Here is a 25,135-nt window from a genome sequence, read left to right as displayed (position 1 = left end):
TTTTACCTTTTCCCTTTAACTATCTAATCTTTCGAAGTGAAATCCTCAAAAAAGGAAACAAAATAACCTAAGAGCAAAAAATCGTCTGGAAACAGAACTTTTTTCTGGGTTTTTTTATTAGCCTCATTAGTATTTGCATAAAGTGCTTCTTTCTCTTACTAGGTGTATTACTACTTGCTAAATATTCCATTTTAAAGTTCACATCACTATTTATAACAAATCCTCCCTTTTTATATTGTGTTCCTTCCTGGTGTTACTTCATGATGTTTTTAATTCTTTCCAGATTTTCCATTTGAATGTTACCTGAGGTGCAGGAACACGAGATGTTTAACTGCAATATGGTGTTCGGTGGCTTTTAATGAAAGTTGTGTTGAAAGAGTTAACACTTGGTTAAGGGCAGTAAATATTACCCATGGTAATGATGTCATGAGGACTTGGTCAGTGTAAAAAACGAGCTTGTAGGAGATAGAACTGGGTTAAGTGGGTTCCTCACTAAGTAACGTTGAATATATAGAATCTGAAACTAGTTACAGTAATGCAACACACCTCAATGCTTACCCCACAAAACTACTTGAGTGAGGCCAAAAAGGTGGATATCATAGTTCTTTCGAGAGCCCTTCAGACTTGAAGAAAACCACACACAACAAGGTGGCAACAGTGGGGCAACAAGCAATACGGATGAAGAATGAAGCCAATGGCACAAAGCATTTCTGACATGACCCAAGATGTGCAGGAACAAAAGAAACCTGCAGGTCCAAGGTAGAGCTCACATCATGAAGCAGTGCTTACTCTGATTAAAACTGGTGAGCCAACCAGGTGGAGAGGATTCCATGAGTCAACACCAAAAATCGTTTGTACAAGAGGGAAGTATTAAATTGTGCAGTAATTCAGTCTGCAACAATTGCAATTTTAAAGAGAAGTCACAACTCCAACTGGGTGTCACCATGATGATGCATGAATATCATGAGGCAGGATTGTGAAGTTGAAACTAAAGAGGGCTACACGAGAAAATGTATACAGTGGAGATTGTTACGAGTGGAAAACTGGAAAAATTGCTGGCAAAAATACTTAAATGACTTAAGTTTGGAACAAATTAAAGAAATACGTAGTCTGATCTGAGTAAAGAAATTTTTTAAGGAAGGGCTACCCACTCAGAGATAAATGAGGTATAACAGTCTCCTGTAGTGGTTAATCCCACTGTTATCTTAGAGAAATCAATGACCCAAATCAAACATTTAAATCAATGGGCATCTCATCAATTTCAGTTTAGACACTGGAGTATGCATCACAATATTGTCTTTCAGAGAATTTTGCTTGAAAGAACACTGATTACAGCTGATAGAAGTTCAGCTAAATGGTCCAATGGGCCTTGAATTTAACTCCTCAAGGTACACCAGAAGAATCTCTCCAACATAAGGGACTTCAGATACATGAAAATCTTTATGTATTGTGTAATCAAAAGTGTCACTCCTGAGTAGAAGCTACTTGTATTGATCTCAATTACTTTCATTAGGTGGAAGAGGTTAACCAAAAAAAGGTCAAGAAAAAGCCAGTAGAAAATTTTATGGTCCCTGTAAACTCATGGTAGAACTTAAAGGAAAAAACAGAATTTTCTAAGTTATATTAGAGTGAAAATTTTGTTTTACACTATCAAAGAGATGGAACGAGATCACTATGGTGGTCAAGATGAAATGTTTCGCACTGCTATCAAAACTGAAAGAAGTTCACATTTCAAGTTACAACAAAGTTCAAGATGAAGCTCCAGCAAAAAGGCAACAGCTGCACAATTTACATCATATGAGAGTTTGTATAGTGATAGACAGGCAATGGAATCTGCAAGTAAATGGATTCGGATTGCACAACAGTGCATAACTCTTCGTGGCAATTACAAGTTTGACATTAGATGCTGAGATGAATAAAAGGGACAAGTTTAACCAAAATATCCAATGAGTCCATCTTCCAGTGAAGAATCTTCAAAAGCAGCAAATTCCACATGATTCAAATTATCAATGGAAGACATTTAAGAAGAGTCAAAAAATGTGCAAAGATCCAAGATGTTGCAAAGTGAAATCACCTGCTACAGGAAGGACTACACCAACAGCTAGAAGGAAAAGACATATATTCCCAAGTGCATTGCAAAAGAAATAAAAAAATGTTCAAGAAAAGAACTACAGAGCTCAGACCACCAGGAAAACATTTCAAGTTTCTACCCACCAAGCTAACATTCTTCCAAAGCTGCAGGGAACATGTTTTCAGAAAAAATTGGAAATTCCAGATCATCTAAATTTGTGAAGTCAAATACATGCGCTGCAAGGGGAGGTGAGAGAGGTGGCATAGGGTAGAGGTAGGAATCAATATGTAAACAACTGTATAACAATTTAATAATTATGAGGGAAAATACTTGTGAGGGAATATTGTATTTGGATCTGAAAGGGTTCAGAATATATATACTTGATTGAGTGCAATAAGTATCATCCACTGTGATGATGTGAGCGGAACTTGGAAAGAGTAAAGAAGGAGCTTTTCGGAGTAGGTCTGGGGTTAATATTTATATAATACACTTCATATTGTTTATTCAATAAGCCTCTTACAGCTAAACTGGATTTCAGTACTCAGTCAAACTGGGCTTAAAGGAACACATAGGCAACAGGTAGCCTTTGGAGGCCGGTGACAACCACTAAATTAGCTTTTCAAGTGGAATAGAAGTGTGATCCTTTAGCTTCCTACTTCTTTGACCAAATATCTGAGGATGCCAATTAGAAAGTTCAAGAGGTGTTATCAAAATCAATCTCACTCGTTCTGAATACACAAAGGTAAAGGGGAATTCACTTTTAATTCCCATGTTCTACAGAGTCGCTATATGATATTGACCATTGTCCCACCAATTCAGTCCAAGAACTGTAACTGGATCCTGGATATGATGTATGATCCCAGTTTAACTCTGTATCGTTCCAGTTCTCCAACCATGGGCTAAGTAAGGAGCTATTGCATTGTGGCTACAATGGGGCAGTAGACCCAGCCCCTTTTTTGTACAGTGCAGCCCCATTACTGACTTGAAGGAGAGTGAAAGTTAGGCTCCATGATTTTATAAGAAAGTAGGTATGGTGTGATGCAGATGGAGGAAAGCAACAAGATTAATTGATTCGAGAGCAAAATGCGATAGATGCTTCAAAATTAAATAAAAATGAAAAGCTTTTGACATACCACAAGATCAGGTTGTATTTGCGGAGAAAGCAATAACAGTTATAGCCAGAGTTTTGAGGTGTGGGCTGGGAGATGGGAAGACATTGGGTGACCATGGAGGTAGAAGTGACAAAGGGATTGTCCAGTGGGGAAAATGCCCTGGGAAAGCCATTGAAGTGTGGTGGTCTCCCCATGAGATTGGAGGATGGGTGCTCCTTTCTGGATGGGCCACCCAAACAGTAATTGTGACACCATGGCAATAACTACCCTCTTTATCTATGGCCAGTCCAGTAAACTTCAGCCCAGATCTTCACATTGATGCTATATTGTTGAAATGTATTCATTTGTGGCTATCTTGCTGATCCCAAAGCTTTTCTTTAAAATTATTTTTTTAATAATTCGGTACACAAATATTTTATTTACCTTTAATGTTTAGGCAATAATTTCTGGAATAATCAGTGATGTCCAAATCCCATGAACAAATTTAAAGAAAAGTTTAATTCTTTGTGTCTCAGAAGCTTAACTTGTATTTATTCATTTGTTGAGTTTATTGTTGAGTTTATTTGTTGAGTACTCAGTGGTTTGCTTCCTGTGAAATTAAATTGAATGTATTGAAGGTGGATTGATTAAAGCCTGCTGACTGCACTTCTTGAGTTAATTCTTGGCTGCACTGTTCCTTTGAGTTACTGTTGAAATGTGTTGAGGTCAGATTGACGTAGTTGTTTAATTATGGACTGATGTATTTAATTATCGTGTGAAGTTCTACTGCCCTCAATTTATCTAGAATCATCCATAAGTGCAGCAATTGTATTAATGGTAATTTATCTTCTGTGGAAAGGATGAATATTTCCTACAGCCGTGTATAAAAGCACTATATAAAGATCTGTGGTACCTATTTACCAGTCATATTTTGGTTACTTATTCTCCCCCACTGTAGGTAACTGGATTACATTAGTTCTCTCAACAGAATATAATTGGATTTCATTCTATACATTTTTAGGTTAATTAACTCCAGCTAATTTCCAGTCACTTTGAGGTTCTCAGACTGTTTGTATGAACCAGAAATTCCTTCATGTTCACTAACATTTGTGATCCATCTCAGATAAATTGAGATAACATTCAAATATTTAATCCTGAGCTGCTGAGTCTCGAGTCAAAGCTGTGGATCTGGATGTCTGAAATATTTGCTACTACATTTATCCAAATCAGCATCTCTGCTGAAATGTCATATTATAAACAAACTTCTATGTTGAATGTAAAACATTTTATTGCTATGAATTTTTGGCCAGAGGGCTGTGGATACTCAAGTGTTTGGGTAATCAGTGCTGAAAGCAATGGATTTTCCGACTGACTGTGAGCATTTCTGGCCAATGCCTGATGTTGGCCAAGCCCTTGACTGTGTACAGACCATGCCCATGACTGATTGTACTGGGATCCCCTGACAGACAGCACCCAATCTCCAACCACCCCTTGACTGAGGAGTAGCCTGCACCCACTTCTTGACATGGCCATTTGGTTGAAAGAATGTGCAGGGTGCTTGCTGTATAGACATCTGTTATATCCTGCAGATGTTTAATTCTTGTCTTGGTGTATGTACAGCAAGATGTCCTTCCCCAAGGCCCAGACAGATCTCAATTGATAAGTAATTTATCCATGTGCCAGTGCTAAATATTACCTCAATATGGCAGTACTGATGCAACATGGAGATTGGTGGAGAAACTCAGCTGATACTGGCAGCATCTGAGGAGTGAGAAACATTTTGAGTTCTTCTTCAGAACAAGGTCAAAAAGCACATAATACCAGGTTATAGGCCAACAGGTTTATGTGAAAAACAACCTGTTTGCCTATAACCTAGCGGCGTGTTATTTTTGCCCTTGTCCACCCCAGTCCAACACTGGCACCTCCACATCACTTCTTTAGAACAACAGTAATGACGTCTGTTAGCTCTGGCTGAAGTACCAACTCACAACAGGCATGGCGTGGCAAGGCAGGACATGGACTGTGAACATACAGGTTGGGTGGTAAGAGAGCAAGTGAGCATCCCTGAGATGCAGTCTGACCCAATCTGTGAGCTGGGTGCCTATACCTGAATGGCAAGTATCTTTATAGCAGTATCCCAATGCAAAATGGGAATTTTGTTTATGGGTGCTGCTGAAATGCAAGCCTGTGCTTCCTAAGCATTCTGCAAGAGGATTACAGAAGTCCCATGATGATCATGAGGGGTTGACAAAGATCAGATGCCAATGCCTGTGGATGAGGGTGTGCTTGCAGCTGGTGCCAGTGGATTGTGTTGTGAGATGCTGTTTGGTGCTGAGCAAATATGGAGACTGTACATAGCTAACAGTGTGCTGAAGTCACTCAGTACCAATGATGCGAATTCTCAACATCTAGCTTGTTCAGCACATTTTGGTAAGATAAGATGCTGAATATTAATGAAATGGGTTGTGGTATTAATAAGACATTTAACAAGCTATAAAAGACTTATAAGCCAATGTCTAACAAGAAGCTCCTGTTCATAGTATCATAGTATCCCTGAAGTGTGGAAACAGGCCCTTTGGCTCAATAAGTCCGCACTGACCTTCAGAGCATCCTCTCCCTAAATCCATCTCCCTCTCACCCACCTAATCTACACATCCCTGAACACTACGGGCAATTTAGCATGGCCAGTCCACCTACCCTCCACATCTTTGGACTGTGGGAATAAACCGGAGCACCCAGAGGAAACCCAGGCAGACACTGCGAGAATGTGCAAACTCCACACAGACAGTTGCTCGAGGATGGAATCAAACCCGGGTCCCTGGCGCTGTGAGGCAGCAGTGCTAACCAGTAAGCCACCATGTCACCTCTCTATTGAAAATGCTTGAAAGATGCATTGGGTTGCTCCCAACATTGAGATGAACCTTGCTAGATTTCTCATGCAGTTCTGCCACAAATTGCCCCATTGCCCATGTTGTCAAGCTTTTATAAGATTCTGCCCATAAATTTTGTCAATCCTTTTGATCCTGATGCTCTATAAATTAAAGAAATCTTAAGATTTTTATAGGTCTCTTCATGTCCTCTATCCTTACTAATTAGTTATGCCATGACAAATGTTATTGTGAGCAAAGACTCCAGTAATGGTACAGTTCTACAATGTTGGGATAGTAAATCTAATTATTATCTAGGTGTGTAACTAATCAAGGTGAACTCATTGTCTTGATTCCTTTTCTTGAATCTGTCTTGCCTCTCTCAATTCAAAACGTGGCAATGAAAATAATCAAAGGCATGAATTAATTCTGCACCTCAAAAAAACCTACTGTAAACAGTGCAGTCACTTAAATTATACCCTGACATCATTAAACCCTAAATCATCCTGGGAATGAACAGCTCTAACCATCTCATTATTTCTCGCTGTCATATTAATCTACAGCCATTTATAAGTAAAAGGAAAGCAAAAGCTTTAATCACATGAGATTAGTCTAAATCCTAACCCTGTATAGGTATGTATTCATGACTAGTTTATGCGACAATATGAAATATTCTGAAATTCAACTTCTTTTCTCGGAGCGAGTTTTGAGAAGATTTCATTATAGCAATGGCTCCCTCTGCAGGATAAATGATAAAGTCTCAAAAGATTCCCAAGGATGAATGTTAAAATTTTCCTGAAAAAGCTTTATGTTTCAACCTTAACAGAGATGTATAAAAATGCCTCTATATGCATATCTTGTGACAATGGTATTGGAAGGAGCCTGTTTCAGAAACCTAGAAATATAAACACTCAAGGTGCTATGTAGAAACCACAGCGAATCATTGGATATTAAGATGGCACACACCATCAAAGACAGAGGGTTGTTAGTCACACTATTTTACTTGTATATATTTTCTTAATCCTCTCTGTTTGTCTCTTGTCTCCTCCCACCAAGCGTAAACACATACATACATACATAACATTATTGCAGGAAGTTCTATTAACAGGACATCCTCCTTGCATTATATCGGAGTGCTAATTCCATTTAAATTATACCTCTGGTTATGGTGACCATTCAGTTTAAGATGACTACAACTATATACATAAATAGATCTTCTTCACCTCTTAATATATTATTATAAATTACATATCGAGTGTTTTCCCAATAATGACTGTTTTGATTACCAGGAAGACTGACAATATGTTCTTTTACTTTAACTGGTATACCACTTTATTGCATAGGAAACTGGACATATCTCCCAATCACTCTGCTTGGACAATTCCATTCACATTCCAAAATTTGTCTGACTTTATAAGTAGACAGTTTTTAACGCAGATGTCTTCACCTTGTTTTACTTGAAATTTGACTACATGCCTCACCTCATTACTCCAAGAGCTCAGACATGTTTCATCCCTCCATCAGGATGTTTTGATACAAAAATGAGCTCTGCGATCAGAGATATTTCCAGGATCAGTGTGTTATCAGTCCTATGGGTTATATAACAAAGTCCCGTCCTGTGAGAATTACATTATGCCGGAACTGTATATGGACTGTTCCATTATAAATACACTGTCTTCAATAATTAAGTATGTTTTGGGTGGATATTACCCTTGCCACTCCTTCCAAACAAAACCCGCGCTTTCCCAGTGGGCAAGGGTCAGTCATGTGGTTAAAACTGCAGTGAAAGGCTTCCTGCTGCATTCACAAGTGTGACCAATTTAATTACTGAACCATGTTGCAAAATCATACTTTTATCAGCAATTGTAATTTAGAATGCACCAGAGGCCAGAATTAGGGGAACATGTTTTAGAAGGCTGGTGGGGCTGGAGAAGATTACAGTGGCTATGAGAGATTTGAAAACAAGGATAATAATTTTAAACTCAAGATGTTGTTTGACTGGGAGCCAATGTAAGATAATGAATACAGGGGCGATAGAGGATTGGGTTGGCTGGGAGGTAAGAAATGGATAACAAAGTTTAGGATGACCTCGGGTTTATTGATTGAATAAAGCTTGAATGAGATTTTCTGCAGTAAGCACAAGGACAATTTTGAGTAATGTTGCAGAGTTGGAAATAGATGGCACTGATCTGAGGTTGGAAGCTCAATGTGGGAACAAATTTAGCACCAAGCCTATGAACAGACTGGTTTAATACTTCAAGATAGTAAGGTATAGAGCTGGATGAACACAGCAGGCCAAGCAGCATCTGCAGTTCCTACTATCTCTGATTTAATACTTCAACTGACAAAGGAGCAGTGCTCAGAAAGCTTGCGATTTCAAATAAACCTGTTGGACTATAACCTGGTGTTGTGTGAATTCAGACTAGTTTAATGTGTACTATTGCCAGGGAGAGGGATGTAGTCATTAGCCAGGGAACAGAATTTAGGGACAAGGACCAGAAACAATAGCTTCAGTCTTGCCAATAATTAACTGGAGGATTTTTCCATTCATCTAGTTCTTTTTTTACTGTTTTTTGGTTACCTGTGGACCAGATGGTATAGCAGCAGGAGAGGAATTTCTATTGCTCTTGTCTTACACTCTCCTCCTCTGGCCACGATGAACCCTATATCCTCTCATTCCTTAATTTGTGTCATGGTGATAAAAAATGTGGATAATTGTTTTTTAAATTTCAACTGCTGATTTAATGCTTGGGATTTTCATGGGCTGAGATGTTTTAAAACAGGACTAAAAATGCAGGCATAAGATGACATAGGTGTCACAGGTTGACTAAGCTTCATGAAATTGGCATAAGTTAGACAATTTTAGAAAAGACAGTCTGAGCTGAAATGATCATTTATCCAAGGGCAATCAAACCAGCTAACCACTCACAATAGGATATGTGAAAAGATCCTCCTGTCTTATTTGATTTGTACTGTCAAAAGAACATCCACATGCTGGAGATGAGAAATGGAAAGTATTGTTAGAAAATGTGATGGATGCTGATTCAATTGAGGCATTCAAGAGGTCACATTAGATGATTATTTGAATAGAAATGGTGTGCAGAGATATGGGGAAAAGTCAGGAGATTCACAATAGGTAATAGAACCAATGCAGGCATGACGGCTAGATGGCATCCTTCTAACAATTCTGTGATTCTGTGAAACACTGCAGAATGAACTCAGCAGATGGAATATACTAGAAAGATGCTATTTCAATGGGTAGTTTTTAAGAAAGATGATGAGATGATTTTAGACTGCAGAATTAAACGCTGGCTAGAGAAGGTGGTCTCTTTCTCTTAGTATCTCAAAAAGAAGAGTATCTGGTGGCAATACTGACTAGAAAGAAACAATAGGAAACAGAAAACGTAAAATATAGTGACATTTGCTACTGCTGCTTATCCAAAACATTCAACTAACCTATTGTCTTACACCTCAAGGTCACCCAAAGGAGTCTAAACAATATATTTTACTTTCCATTTATACTGCACACTTTTACATGTATGTGTATGCAAGGGTTGTGATGTGCAAAGTGGCTGTATGCTTGATATTGTAGCTTTGTTATTTTCCTTGGTGTTAGCAGTTAATAAACTTGCTATTTTTGAACTCAAGGAAGCTTTATCATTGGCTCCTCACTACTACAATAAAAATTAGTTAACTATTTTAACTGGAGACATATAGACCTTCATGCTGAAAAGATCTTAAACCTTTGTTGCGACTTACCTAGAGAGAGTCAGTTCACCCCTTCTTATCCGGTTGTATCACATATGTCAGAGATTGTTCCCTGTAACCTCTTGATGTGCAAAATCTCACTGTTGGTCATTAGCCAACTAGATATTTCTATCAGTTTTGAATGGCAATACATTAAAAAACAATTTGATGAACTAGAGGACCTGCACAAATACAGCAAATAAAATAGAAGTTGTTGGAAAAGCTCAGCAGGTCTGGCAGCATCTGCGAAGAAAAAATATCTGAGTTAACATTTCGGGTCTGGTGACCCTCTCTCAGAACTGAGAGAAAATGCCAGTTTATATGCAGAAAATAAAGAGGGGTGGGGTAAGGAATAAATGATAGGATAGAGCCTAAAGAGAGAGAAGAACACAAAACAGAAATTGCTGGAAAAACTGAGAAGATCTGGCAGCATCTGTGAGGGAAAACAGAGTTAATGTTTTGGGTCCGGTGATCCTTCCACAGAACTGATGGTGGCTGGGAAAACATCAGTTTATATGCATAAAAAAGGGGGAGGGCGATGGGGTAAGGAGTAATTGATAGGATAGAGCCCAAAGAGAAAGAAAGACAGTTGGACAGACAAAGAGTTGATAATGATCAGGCTTGGAGGGTGAGTAGTTGTTAATGGGGACTATTAGTGACTAATAACAGGTAGAGTGTAATAGCAGGCTGTGAGGTAACAGGGCCTCGTGTGTGGGGTTGGGGGTGGGACATCAGAGAGTTCAGGCTCTAAAATTATTGAACTCAATATTGAATCCAGAGGGCTTCAAGGTCCCCAAGCGGAAAATGAAGTGTTGTTCTTCTAGCTTGCGTTGAGCTTCGCTGGAATGTTGCAGCAAGGCAGAGACAGATATGCTGGTCAGAGAACAGGGTGGTGCGTTAAAGTGGCACTTTAACCCTGCAGCCCTCTGGACTCAATATTGAGTTCAATAATTTTAAGGCCTAAATTTTCCCATGTCCCAGGCCCTGTTACCACATAGCCTACCATTACACATGACCTGCTATTAGCCACTAATAGTCCCCATTAACAACTATTCATCCTCCCAGCCTGATCATTTTCAACACTTTGTCTGTCCAACTGCTCTTCTCCCTCTTTAGGTTCTATCCTATCATTTACTCCTTACCCTGTCCCCTTCTCCCTTTTTTTCTGCATGTGAACTGACTTTTTCCCAGCCACCATCAGTTCTGAGGAAGGGTCATCGAACCCAAAATGTTAACTCTGATTTTTTTTTCTTCACAGATGCTGCCAGACCTGCTGAGCTTTTCCAGCAACTTCTGTTTTTGTTCGTGATTTACAACAACCAGAGTTCTTTTGGTTTTTATCTAGCACAAATAGTCTGAATTAAAATTTGAGCTGTTGACTAGATAATCTAAACACTTCTTGTTAATTTCCAGGAAGTTCTTCACGACTCAGGATAGACATAGTATTTTCACAATGGACCATTTTCCACTCTGGTACCGACGGGCTGCTGAGCACCCACCTGGACATTTTGTTTACAACATAGCTTTTGAGGAAGACATAGGTTAGTGTTCTTCTCAACCATTGTTTCTCAAATACTGCTGTATTAGTAGTAATGTCTCATAGCCCATTTGTACATGTGTCTTTTCATGCCGAATCATTTGTATGAGTCTCTTAAAGCTGTGCATTTTCTTGTGTGCATTTGGAAGGAAATTATTCTCTTCCCCCAAAGTCAAGAACTTGCTCACATTTTGTAAGAATGTATTTAGTTGGCCCTTCGAGGTTATTAATATTGAATACACCTGAAATTTGCACAATTTTCTACAATTTATGTTACCTCCATAGGCAAAACAGGGGTGAGTGGGATGTACATCTTGTAGGGTGAATAAGGGTAGTAGAGTATTTTAGAAAGGTCAGAGTGCATATAATGAGAGGGAGGTTGGAGGCAGCAGTTAATACTGCAGTAAATGTTCAGGATTGTACCCCATTGCTATATTGGGGACTCTCCATTGAACTAACATCGCAAATATGTGTGATAAATACTACGGTTTCATTGAGTGACCATTGCACGTGGCTGAGTCATAGATGTAAGGTTGAACCATAGCAATTTTTCAGCGAGGAAGAATTTGAGTGAAGGAAGGAGAGGTGAACAGTCAGTCAGGGTCAGTCAGGCCATTAAGAAAGTTGGTGTTGCAGTAGTTGCAGAATGCGGTTGAGCCAATCATCCCTAAGATCATCCATACCCATATTGCATAAGGGTCTAGGCCTGAAACGTCAGCTTTTGTGCTCCTGAGATGCTGCTTGGCCTGCTGTGTTCATCCAGCCTCACATTTTATTATCTTGCATAAGCCTATAGAGGTTTGACTACCTACAGCCTTTTAAGCACCAGTGCATTATCTCACCCATGACTTGATGGCAAGATAAATAAGCTCTAGATGCTTGGGAGGCCACCCAAGTTTGGCAACAGTTAAGGTGACAGTAGCCTTGACAGTCTACATCACAGGATCATTCCAGGCAGCAGACGGGGATCTCTGTGGAATATCGGAAGCATAAAGGTTATGACAATGCCTTATTGTGGGGAGTTTGGAAATTCATAAACCACACCAGACAAGGCTGGTCATGCTATGAGAATAAGAGGCTTTTGTGCCCTATTCATAACATGCAAAGAGTTGTAGACTGCACCTGTGTGGCTAGTAGAGCACATATGGGCCAGCCTTAACCCTTTGAAAATCACAAGGGGATATACTTTTTCAACATGCAGAGAGTGTCATTAGATTAGATTCACTACAGAGTGGAAACAGGCCCTTCAGCCCAACAAGTCCACACTACCCCTTGAAGCATCCCACCCAGACCCATCCCCCTATAACCCACACACCCCTGAACACTATGGGCAATTTACCATGGCCAATTCACCTAGCATGCACATCTTTGGACTGTGGGAGGAAACCCACGCAGACACAGGAGAATGTGCAAACTCCGCACAGACAGTCACCCGAGGCGGGAATTGAACCCGGGTCCCTGGTGACGTGAGGCTGCAGTGCTAACCACTGAGCCACCATGCCGCCCTCTGCTAATTTATTATACAGTCATGTGTGTGGTACCCTGGGTGTAACCGTGACTACTACATCTTTCAAATACTCCCAGGTGTGGAGGCTTTTCAAACCAGCAATTGGATGAGTGGATTCTAGATGACAAGAGGTGTCCATTTAGGAGATGGTTAATGACCCCAGTGAAGAACATAAGAACAGAGCCAAAGCAAAAAGATAATTAGATCCACGTGACCATGCAGGTGGCAATTAATCAGACCATGGGCTGAGTCTTATGGTCACCCACCAGTATAGTTGAAACTGGAAATGTTCACAAAATAAAGCAGGTATTCTGCCCACTGCCTTTCTGCCTACCCCAGACTTGTCTCCTAAAATACGGAAGGTATGTCGTGCACCCACAACCTATCTAACCCTGGACACTAAGGAGTATAACAGTTTCGTTCTGCCTTTACCGCCCGGTGGCCAGGTGGGAAAACCAACAGCTTTCATTGTGCATGCTGCTGATGGGCAGAAATGGGGAGGTGGTCTGCCTCCTTATTGAGAGCATTCTGTCTCAGTCCCAAGAATCGTGCTGTGTCTCTTTATTCCAACCCCTCTAAAACCTGACCCATACTTCCCTCCCTAACCTCACTGGTGACTGCTAGGCATGCCCATATAAAATCCCCGACTTATCTAAAATCTTGAAACCATCACTTCTTCATCTTATATAGAAACTATAATCCCAGAAGTGGCCACTATTTGATTTTAACACTGCTGTGACCACAGAGCTGCAAGCTAATCCCACTCTGATCTAATTAAGGATGCCCCCCTGCATGTTACTACAGCAGGGAACTGGGATTCTGATTGCTCTGCTCTCATGGACTTTTTAGTTGGGAGGAAGACAGATGATGCATTCTGTTATAAATTCCACCCTCACAGTTCTGCTCTGAATGAGATTTAATTGCCAAGACAGTGCTTCTCACTATTTGCCAGTGAGGGTCTCCAGCATCATGATTTTGTGCATTATCCACAACTTGACATAAAGAATGGGAGAAGTGTAAGAACAGAAATTCATAGAATCCCTACAGTGTGGAAACAGGCCCCCTTGGCCCAACAAGTCCGCACTGACCCGCAGAGCATCCTGCCCAAATCCATGCCCCTATAACCCACACATCCCTGAACACTATGGGCAACTTAGCACAGCCAATCCGCCTAACCTACACATCTTTGGTCTTGAGAAGAAACCAGAGCACCCGGAGGAAACCCACGCAGACCCTGGGAGAATGTGCAAACTCCAAACAGACAGTTGCCTGAGGCTGGAATTGAACCCGGATCCCTGGTGCTGTGAGGCAGCAGTACTAACCACTGAGCCACTGTGCCGCCACATTCTTCAGTGAGAATTCAGAGAAGAACGGTGAGAAGAACAACGAGGCAAAGCCACAGCAAGCAACACAGGCATACCCTGAATATACATGTAACTTAGGGGCATGTGCTCCTGAAACTCAGGAGGTTCCAATCTAGTGATACTTCACAGAACAAAGAAATGTCTGTGGAACTTCATTTGAAAAGATTTCTTCCCAGACACATAAAGCTGCTTTACCATTTTAAACCTTCACAAGTGAGGCCATTTAAAATAACAGGCTGTCATACACTAAATCAGTACGTCATATTGTAGTGGAATCCCTTTAATCAAAATCAAATATATCCAAAACCATACATCCTATTGAAATCCATTTAAGATCAAAATAAAGTATTAGAAAAAGTCAGTAGATATCTGCAACACATCACAAGTAATGATAAGTCTTATACGTGCTAACCAAACTGTTATCTGCATTTTCTTAAATGTTATCCACCTGCCAGGTTTTAGTATTGCTCCACTACTGCCAACAGAGCTGGATGCAGGCTGTTGAACCTTGCCTGTAATGGCATTGGCAAGTTTTGTCTCATGCCAGAAACCCATTTCCATTCAGTTTTTCTTCATGATTTGTTACTAATTTGTTTTTAGGTAGGCTAGACCTAATTGCCAGATCTAAAAATATAAGATAAATGTATTTCTCTCTTTGTCCAACAGCTTTAGATCTATAGATCTATCTTATTAATGTCATTTGTCAAGGTAAGGTTTGTAATTGGACTTGGCGGTGTCTTCTGATAATTTTGCACAATTGTCACAACTTTCTGTAGCCTCTTCTATTAGTTTTCAATACAGTTCATGGGACTCTCCTTTTCAGCCTCACCACTCGCCTGGTATAGTGACCCTCAGGTTAAACCACTACCCGTCAGTCTGTCTCTAATGAGAGAGTAACCCACTGGTCCACTAGGACTTTGGCGACTTTCGCACTTCATCAATGATGTCTGCAGTTTTAGTAGGAGTTTCAAACGTTTAAGTAGTTAAATTGTCTAAATTGTGACCTTAAAGCAACATGCTTCTTTCTCCCTGATTATTATTACCTTATGCCATTGCTATTTTCTAACAATGATAAAAACATAAGTTTTTGTTAGGTGAATACAGTAATGTGTGACTAGGGGAACTGCGGATTGACTGACTGGCTTTCAAAAAAGTTATTTTACTACATTTCATATAAATTTCCATTTGTGCCTTTTTCATAGAAAGCCTGGTTAAAAGTGTCCCACCCTAACTATTTACATAAAAATTACAACTCCCTTTAGTGATTCAATGTGTAAGTATTTTTATACTGATTAACTTGCACTGATCCTCATTGCTTAGTGAATTAAAATAATCTTTTAACTGATCCTCATACTATCAAACTTCAAGCACAATCTCAAACTGCATATTTAGAAAAACGGCAACAGTAATACGTTCATCACAAGACTAAATCTCCTTGAGGCCAGTATATCTTCTTCACATGAATCTTTATTTTCATCCTCTTCCTCAGAATTTATCATCTTGTGTAATTTCAAGAACTCTGCTTTGGTCAGTTCACCACATAATGATACTTTCCAATATATCTGAAACTCCACTTAACAGTCTCTTGGACATTGTGCAATTCATTGACCTATTATCCCTGTTCTAATTTTATCTTCAGTGCTAATAGCCAGATCTATTAAACATGCTTCCATCCTCATTCTGCCTGTCTCTATCCTTTTCATTGTATTGCCCACCTCCATCTGGAGTTGGTATCTGGACCATTTCAAAAATAAAAGTAAACATGTTAATTATATGGCTATGTATAAAAGAACATAGCAACATCCTGGGGAGTACTAATGATCTGAAACTAAACTGGATGAGCCATGTAAATACTGTGGCAGCAAGAGTAGGCCAGAATGAGGAATTCTGCTGCAAATAACTTGCCTCTTGACTCCGCAAAGCCTTGTAACTATCTACAAAACACTTGTCAATTATGTGATAAAAAATTCCCCCGTTACCTAGTTCAGTTCTAACAATGCTGAAAAAACTCAGCACTATCTAGGACAAAGCAGCTGCTTGATTTGGCACTCCCAACTAACGTCTTCAACATTCACTCCTTCCACAGAGATGTATAGTGACAGCATTGTATAACATCTACAAAACGAACCGCACCAACTCTTCCTGAACAGCACTGTCCAAATCCACAGACTCTACTACCTAGAAGGAAAGAGGCAGCCCACAAATGACAACCCCATGATCTGCATGTTGCCCCCGCCCCCCAAACAATGCTCCATCTTGACTTGGAACAATATCACAGTTCTTTGGATCTACATTCTGCAACTCCTTTCATAACGGTGCTGTGGGACTACAGAAGTTCAAGGCGGCAGCTCATTACCTATGGTTTATCTGCTGTTTACAGAAAGTCAGTGACTTTGGAGAAATAGGTCCTTATTGTCCTTAATTGCTGGAAGACTTGGCTTTGGAAAAACTATTGGGTCCTCAATGTTAATGATTCTGGACTTAGTTTTCTGTTTTACAGACTGAAGTAGTGTAAAGAAGAAACCCCATGATCTGCAAATGCCTCCTCCTCTCTTTCCATAGAAGTTTTGGGAGCCTGATAAAGTTTCCAAATATCAGTATAAGCCTTGAAAAGTTGACCAGTGGTCACTTTCCAAAGACTTGGATCCAGTTTAGTTTCAATCTGAAGATTTCCTATTAGTTTAAGGCTGCCTGCAACTTAATTTTGTCGACAGGAAACCTGGAGGACCATAAAAAAAATCAAGTTCTGTCTTTAGTTTCTAACGTGGTGTTTTCTCTTTTGACCTTTTCCAAGAAAATCGTTGTCTCTGAATTTTTGTGTATGTGTGTGTCTGTGTTGGAAGTTTAGGTGGTATTGTTCTAATTCTGGATTAAAATATGTATGTTAACCAGTATTTGCCACTTGCTCTAAGAAAACAACTGGTGTTATAATAAATTAATTATTTAGAGATCATTAAAGGTGAGAGTCTCTTTCACACTGGTAATAGTAGAAAAGAGGATCAATTGGCATTTCAGTTTGAATCAATATATACTAATGGTGTAACCTGGTGAATCTTGATTATCAGCACATTCCTTGTCACTGTAATAATAAGAAATATTTTGAAAATGAATGCCTGTAGACACAGAAATAATAAACAAAATATTAAAGCAAAGATAGGACCATTGAAGAAGGAGCAAGTTAAAAGTCACAGATAAGTAAATAGAGGTGACAGTCATGTTGAATAACTGCTTCACCTCAGTTTTATTAATGAAACAGATACTATATTAGATGATGATCTTAAAAAGAGTATTCATATTGTTGGATTTGACAAACTAGTAAAACTTATAAAGGATCAGATCCCAGGTGTGGATGGAATGCACCCATAAATACTATGGAGGAGATGGCAATGACCACAACAACATAAGCATTTTAATTTGCATCATGCCGTTATTATAAAACTGATTTCTGAAATCTACTGCATGTGTGCACATAATATTAAAGTGTTTAGATTTATAGTCAGAGTCACAGAGCAAGGAAACGGATGCTTCGGTCCAACTAGTCAATGCCAAACATAATCCCAAACTAAACTAGTCCTACCTGCCTGCTCCTGGCCTATATCTCTCCCCACCTTTCCTATTCATGTATATATCCAAATTTCTTTTAAACATTGTAATTGTGCCCACATCCACCATTTCCTGAGGAAGGTCATGCCATACATGAACTACCTTCTATGTAAAACATTTGCCGCTTATGTCTTTTTAAAAGCTTTGTTCTGTCATCTTAAAGCTGTGGAAAACTAGAAGAAAAGTTGTTTAACAGTTTAACATTTAACAGTTTTTCTTTGACTATTATAATATATAGTTACTATAACGCACCAGTTCATTAAAACAGTATGATTAATTGGTATGTGTATTTATTTGTAACTAAAGAAATATCACTTCTAAAGCACATGCCTCTTGCTGTCAGCAAGTATGGCCTATTTTACTAAAACATTCCGAAGTATTTCACAGGAGTGTTATTCAACAAAATTTGATACTAACACACCGAGGGAGACATGAGGGCAAATCACCAAAAGTTCAATCCAAGAAATAGACGGTAGAAAAGGCAACTTTATATAAATGGCATTTATATGACCACACATGACCACAGATATCCCAGAGCACTTGACAGTAACATACCTTTGAGGTCTTGTAACTGGATAAATGGATAAATTGTGCACAGTAAGATCCCACATTGTCACTGTGACAATGACAAACAAATCCAACATTATGACGTTAATTGAGGAATAACTAATAGCAAGGTCACCAGGATTACCTCCCCTGATTTTCTTTAAATAATGTCACGGAATCTTTAGGCCCATCTGGGAAGACAGACGAGGTCTTAATTTAAGATCTTATCTAAAAACCATTTCCAGCCTGGAAGCTAGCACTCGCTATTGGTTTTCATACATTGTTGGGAAAATCATTCTATGCTCAAGTTCTGGACTTGGACCTGTACCAGAACTTTGTAAATGTGAATCTTCGGAAATAAAGTACTGTTCAAGTCTGACTGACACAATGTAATGTTGTAGTTATTTATTGGGTTTTCAAAAAAACTCTTAATCAAGTAGTAGGCCTTAACAAAGCTTACAACATATGAATCAAAAGACTATTGAATTTTAAAAAAACAGAGACTAGGGTTAAAAGGTTGTTTCTCAGCTTGGACAAGGTAGAAACTGGACATTCCACATTTTCCATTTTGACGTGAGAACAAGTAATTTGATAAAGAAAGAAATTGCAGATATGACCAAACTAGTAAAGCTGGTGTTAAGGAGAATGCAGCACACATTAGAAAGCAAGCTATTTAGAAAATTAAGTGGTAAATGAACATTGATAGAACAACAGACATATCAAGGAATATCAAGGTAAATAAATTATTAAAACCAGAATTACAGATCAGTAAGGCAATTAAAAATATGAACAAAGAATTAGAATTTATTTTAAGCGGTGTATGATTAAAATGTAGTAAAATTATAATAAACTTGTAAAACATCCGAGTCAGGCCAATCTTAGAGGGGGTACAGTTTGCTTATGCAGACCTCAGCAACTTCCCAGTGATAGACAGTGGCACTGGCTTCCACCTCTGTGCTGGTTCCTACTTTGATACCTTTGCCAAAGTCATGCGGGTAGCCCATGTAATGGCCAGCAGCTCTGTCTGCCCTCAAGGAAAATCAACACAATCTACACAACCACTGCTAGAAACAATGGTGCATGAATGACTTTCTGTCTCAGATTACTGTGAACAGTTCTGGCCTTCAAATCAAAGAAAGAATTTTGAAGCACTGGAGCAATACAAAGTTGATTTACAAGATAAGCGCCAGAACTGAGATTATAACTCTCAGGAACTCTATAAATTGGGAATTATTTGTTTCGGGAAGTGAAGATTTAGGAGTCAGTTTATCGGGTTTTTAAAATGATGACTGGATTGAACAAAATAGATGTGGAAAGCATGTTTCTGCTTATAGGTGAATCTAGAGCTGCAACAACTTATATTTATGTAGCATCTTTAATGTAATAAAACAGCCAAAGTAACTTCACTGTAAAATTTTGAAACAGTTTATAACACTGAGCCACGTGGGGTATTGGCCCTAGTGGCCATCTAAGTCTAAGTCAACCACATTTTCAGAGCAGCAAATTGCCCAACAGAGGTTCAGACTTCCCAGTCAATTCCCATAGAGCCCATCCTTGTGTTGAGACAGCCAAGGATCCCCTTTGCACATTTGAAGGTGCATCTGGTCTCTGACTATCTGGAGTTGGAAGATCTGCGCTATTGAAAGAAAAGCGAAGATTTTAAGGAAGGGGAAGAAAAAGATCGCAAGGTGGAAAAGTGTAAAAAAGAGTTTCAAGAGCTTAGACAACTGGAAGAGCAGCATCCAAGAGTGGACCAATGAAAATCAGGGAGTTCAAGATTCTAGAATTAGATGAGCACCCATATCTTGGAGGTTATGGGACTGGAGGAATTTTCAGAGATAGGGAGTGCAATGTCATGAAGAGATTTAAAAACGAGCATTTGAATTTTTAAATTCAGTTTTTGCTTAACTGGGAACTAAATGTGGAATAACTGCATAGAGAATGGTAGTCCATCACTAAGTCACCCTTTATTTGCATTTGATTAATAGGCTGGCCAGCCAGTTTGGAGTCAGTCACTGAAGTGAGGAAATTCTAAATCCCCTATTTATATCTGTCAGCCAGGGCACCCCTATTGGGCCAGGTTAGCAACCCAAATCAAAGATCTCATAGTCAATAATATCCACCTCCTTCTAATAACTAAATCCACACCGCATCACCACCCCTACCACACCACCTCCGAAGCCCATGAATGTAGGCCTGGTCTTTCCCAGATAAGTTTGCCGTAACGATTTCGCCCCAGGTCAAGTTCCTCCACTATGGGCAGCATGTATTCGACTGTAGTCCATCTCTTGTGCCTGGATTGTCTCAGATGAGTTTCCTCCATTTTCTCCTCTTCTTCCAGCACTAACAATATTGAGGCTGCGTGCATCTCAGACTCTGAGGTTTCCTTGACACTAGACAGAGGGGAAGAACCCATGGTTTCTGACAAGCCTTCTAGCTGTTCTGAGGAGCCAAGTAAGATTTGCTCCTGCCCTGTTTGCAAGGTAGCATTTTCATGTGAATATGTATGTCCAGGACTGCCACATCTATCTGAACTCTGTAAATCACAGGACCTGACCTCGTGTTGACCTCGCCTCATACCCATACAGGGCCATTTCCATTGTTCCAGCACCAAACTTCGTCTCCTGAGAAAAATTGCCTGTCTTGCTTAGAGGAACCATATGGCCGGCATTGGCATTCTTGTCACCGTTCCCCTCCCCACCCCCAACCCCGGGTCCAGGAATGTCAGATTTAACCCGGTGTGGAGTCTTCTCACCAGCCACTCTGCTGGAGCTATCCCTGTAGTGGCATGAGGGGTAGTCTTATAATCAAACAGGAACCGGGACAGTTTGGTATCAAGTGGAGCTGTAGGCTGTTTTTTTTTAAGCCTGTCTTCAACATTTAGACCACTCTTTCTGTTAGAGCGTTGGATGATGGGTGGAGTGGACCTGTTTGATCATGCCAAATGCCATTGGATTTTAGGAAATACTCAAATTCCCTGCTGGTAAATGACATCCCATTGTCCATGACCAATACTTCCGGGAGTCTGAATGGCATTGATGTTGGCAGCTTTTCAATCATCATCCCTAAATTTGCCAAATGAACTGTATGCACATCCACAATGATCAGGAACATTGAGCCCATGAAAAGACTGGCATAGTGGACATGCAACCAAGTCCAGGGTCTACCTGGCCATTCCCACGAATGTTGGGGCTTTACTGGCAGCATTTTTTTATCTTGTTGGCACTCTGGGCACTCCCCCACCATTGTAGCTATGTCACCATCCAACCTTGCTAACCAGATGTAACTTCTTGTCAAGATTTTCATTTTGGAATCCCCTGGATGACACTGATGGAGTTCTGGCATTATCTGGCAGCGACCTTTATTCAAGACATTACTCTTGCTCCCAGTTGTAATATGCTATCCTCTGCAGTGATCTGGTCTCACCGGGTCCAGAAAGATTTCAGTTCTGGTTGTGATGACTCTTCTGTTTCCCCGATTATCACCAGCTGTTCCTCATAGGAGACCAGAACCAAAGTTACACCCTTATTTTGTAACTGTTTCCCAGTGTATGTTCTCAGCCTGGCCGAGGTCTTGCACAGACTTAACAGCTGGAGAACAGAGCTCAAGTTGTGAAAAAACAGGTTCTGTGGCCACAAGTACAGACCCACCTGTATCAGCATCCATGAGAACTTGGTGACCATTTAATAAGACATTAATTTGAATTGGTTTTGACTTAGATGTTGCCAAGCAATTTAATTTTTCCAAACCACATGTAGGTGGACTTTCCAGGATGTGCAGTCTCCCAGATACCAGCCTATGAGTTTTCTTACTTAAATCAGGCCTTGTGGGACCCTTTTGCTGTCTCAAGTCCACGTGCCAGCAGCAACTACAGTGACTTGCTGACCAAGATCCTGAAGAACATTTTAACCACTTGACCGAGGCTCAGCTTTGTTGTGGGGTTCTTCTGTGGGCTGGACTTGGGTCCCTCTGCTCAGGATATGCCCAGCATGAGGCTCTACGATTGCCTATTCTCACATGGTGTTCCCTGAGCTCAATCAGACAGCTAAGGGTGTTCACTTCCATTGCGATGCCCTGTAGCTCCCATGCTCCACTTACCACATTTTCCAATGACAGAGCAAATTGTAGTACCTGTTTGAAATCCATGTGGGTGTTAGCTAGTAGGCTGTTTTGCGTGGTTACATCATTAAGCCCACCTACCAAATGGTCTCCCAGCATCTCATTCAGGGCTAACCCAAAAATCACTTGCCTTTGCCAGTCATCTCAATCTTGCCACAAATAACTGTTCAGAGGCTGGTATCCCCTCACCAAATCACCCTTTATTTGCATTTGCACAATACATTGACTGTGGTCAACCAGCTCAGAGTCAGTTACTGAAATGAGGAGATCTTGAATCCCTTGCTTATATCTGTCAGCCAGGGCTCCCTGATTGGCCCAGGTTAACAAACCAATCAAGGATCTCATAGCCAATAAGATCCACCAAAATGTAAATCACAGCAAAATGTAAATCAGAAGCACAGATGTATCAGGTGAACAAGACCTGTTGCATGAAAGGATGTGCGCAGTAGAATTTTGAATGATCTCAAGTTTATGGGAGATAAAATGTGGGAGGCCAGCGCAAATAGTAGTCAATATGCTAAGGCAGACACAAAGTAGTGGAATGTTATGGTGGTGAAAGGAAGTAGTTTTAGCAATGGTGTAAATTGGAGGTTAGATCACCTTAGGGCCAAATGTGGCATTGATTGGTTAAGTCTCTGACTGTTATTTGGTCATTAACTAGAAGTATTAACGAGGGAATAGTTTGGAGTGGGAACCAAAACCAATAGCCCCTGTCTTGCTAATATGCATTTGGAGGACACTTCTGCTCATACATTACGATGTTGGATAAATAGACTGATAATTTAGCAGTATTGTAGACCCAAGAGTGTTAGTGCTTATACAGAATATAAAGTTGTTGCTGATGTCAATATACACATAAAAGCTAGTGCTGTGTTCTCAGATGATGTCACTTACTAGAAGTTCAAGATAGTTTCTAATAAATCCAGTGAAGTAATAAGTTACTCGGAATGATTAAAATGTGAAATTTGTTCTGTAAGAAGGCAACCAGTGGTGGTTGATGGAAAATATTCAGCCTGGAGTCCGGTTACTAGTGGTGTGCCTCAAGGATCTGTTTTTGGACCACTGCTGTTTATCATTTTTATAAATGACTTGGATGCAGGCAAAGGTGGATGGGTTAGTAAGTTTGCAGATGACACAAGTCGGTGGAGTGGAGGACAGTGTGGAAGAATGTTGCAGGTTGCAGGGAGACTTGGATAAACTGCAGAATTGGGCTGAAAGGTGGCAAATGGAGTTCAGTGCGGATAAACGTGAGGTGATTCACTTTGGGAAGAATAATAGGAAGGCAAGGTCAATGGAAAGATTCTTGGTAGTGTGGATGTGCAGAGGGATCTTGGTGTCCATGTACATAGATCCCTGAAAGTTGCCAACAGGTTGATAGTGCTGTTAAGAAGGCTTACAGTGTGTTAGGTTTTATTGGTAGAGGGATTGAGTTCCAGAGCCGTGATGTCATGCTGCAACTGTACAAAATGCTAGTGCGGCCTCATTTGGAATATTGCGTGCAGTTCTGGTCGCTCCATTACAGGAAGGATGTGGAAGCATTGGAAAAGGTACAGAGGAGATTTACCAGGATGTTGCCTGGTCTGGAGCACAGGCCGTATGAAGAAAGGCTGAGGGACTTGGGTCTGATCTCATTAGAGAGAAGGAGGCTAAGAGGGGATTTAATAGAGACGTACAAGATGATCAGAGGATTAGATAGGGTGGTCAATGAGAGTCTTTTTCCGAGAATGATGACTTCAGTTTGTACAAGGGGTCATAGCTACAGATTGAGGGGTGATAGATTTAAGAGAGATGTCAGAGGCAGGTTCTTTACTCAGAGAGTGGTAAGGGCGTGGAATGCCCTGCCTGCCAATGTAGTTAACTCAGCCACATTAGGCGCATTTAAACAGTCCTTGGATAAGCATATGGATAATGATGTGATAGTGTAGGGGGAGGGCTTAGATTAGTTCACAGGTCGGCGCAACATCGAGGGCCAAATGGCCTGTTCTGCGCTGTATTCTATGTTCTATGTTCCACAAGAAGAGCTTGAGACAAGTAGTTTACCTACTTTCAGAATGAAATATACAAGAGACAGACATGTACATGAGAGAAAAGGGAACAGAAAGACATGCTGAAAAGTTGGGAAGAGATTATTGGAATAGGAGGAGTCTTGTATAAAAAACAGAATAGACTGGTTGGCCTAATTGATCTGTTTCTTTGCTGCATGTTTAAGAAATTTGATGTACCATTTAATGGTCATGTTTTGGTTACTCGTTTCAGGAAAGAAGAACAGAAGTAAAATGGTAACAGCAAGTACGGTAGTAAGTGTTACTGTGAGCAAAAGGATGGCCATTGCAGCAGGTAGGAAATCTTTGATTTAAACTATAATTAAATTTGACTTTATGATAGCAAATATTCTCACTTCTGTTGTCAATAACTTCTCGTTATGAGATTTTTATTCAGAATAATTACATTTACCAAAATTCATTTAATGTAGCTTGTCATTTGTATGCTCAAGAGAAATTATCATAATTCACATAATAATGTTAAAAACAGATTCTCATTAAATTGTTTCAAACTCTTACATCTAAATTTCACAAATTGTTAGGAGTGAATCAATAATACTGTATACTTTGCTCTAACAGAACACCAGGTCAAGTTGGTTTTCTCTATACATTGTGTCACTTGCAGAAGTATTTTCTCAACA

The 25,135-nt window shown here is 40.0% G+C and overlaps 1 protein-coding gene across 9 annotated transcripts in view; it reads left to right on the top strand.

The window, feature by feature from the left end:
* LOC125460896 (voltage-dependent calcium channel subunit alpha-2/delta-4-like) overlaps nucleotides 1-25,135 on the top strand; it is a 403,518-nt gene that overhangs the window by 180,039 nt on the left and 198,344 nt on the right. For all 9 annotated transcript variants that reach the window (XM_059652381.1, XM_059652382.1, XM_059652384.1 and 6 more), the window contains 2 exons: nucleotides 11,190-11,317; nucleotides 24,709-24,789. In XM_059652381.1, the coding sequence (XP_059508364.1) occupies nucleotides 11,190-11,317; nucleotides 24,709-24,789 (209 nt within the window). The remainder of the gene's footprint in view (nucleotides 1-11,189; nucleotides 11,318-24,708; nucleotides 24,790-25,135) is intronic.

This window comes from Stegostoma tigrinum, chromosome 18, assembly GCF_030684315.1.
Source record: "Stegostoma tigrinum isolate sSteTig4 chromosome 18, sSteTig4.hap1, whole genome shotgun sequence".
NCBI lineage: Eukaryota > Metazoa > Chordata > Chondrichthyes > Orectolobiformes > Stegostomatidae > Stegostoma > Stegostoma tigrinum.
This window is presented reverse-complemented; position numbering and strand designations above follow the sequence as displayed.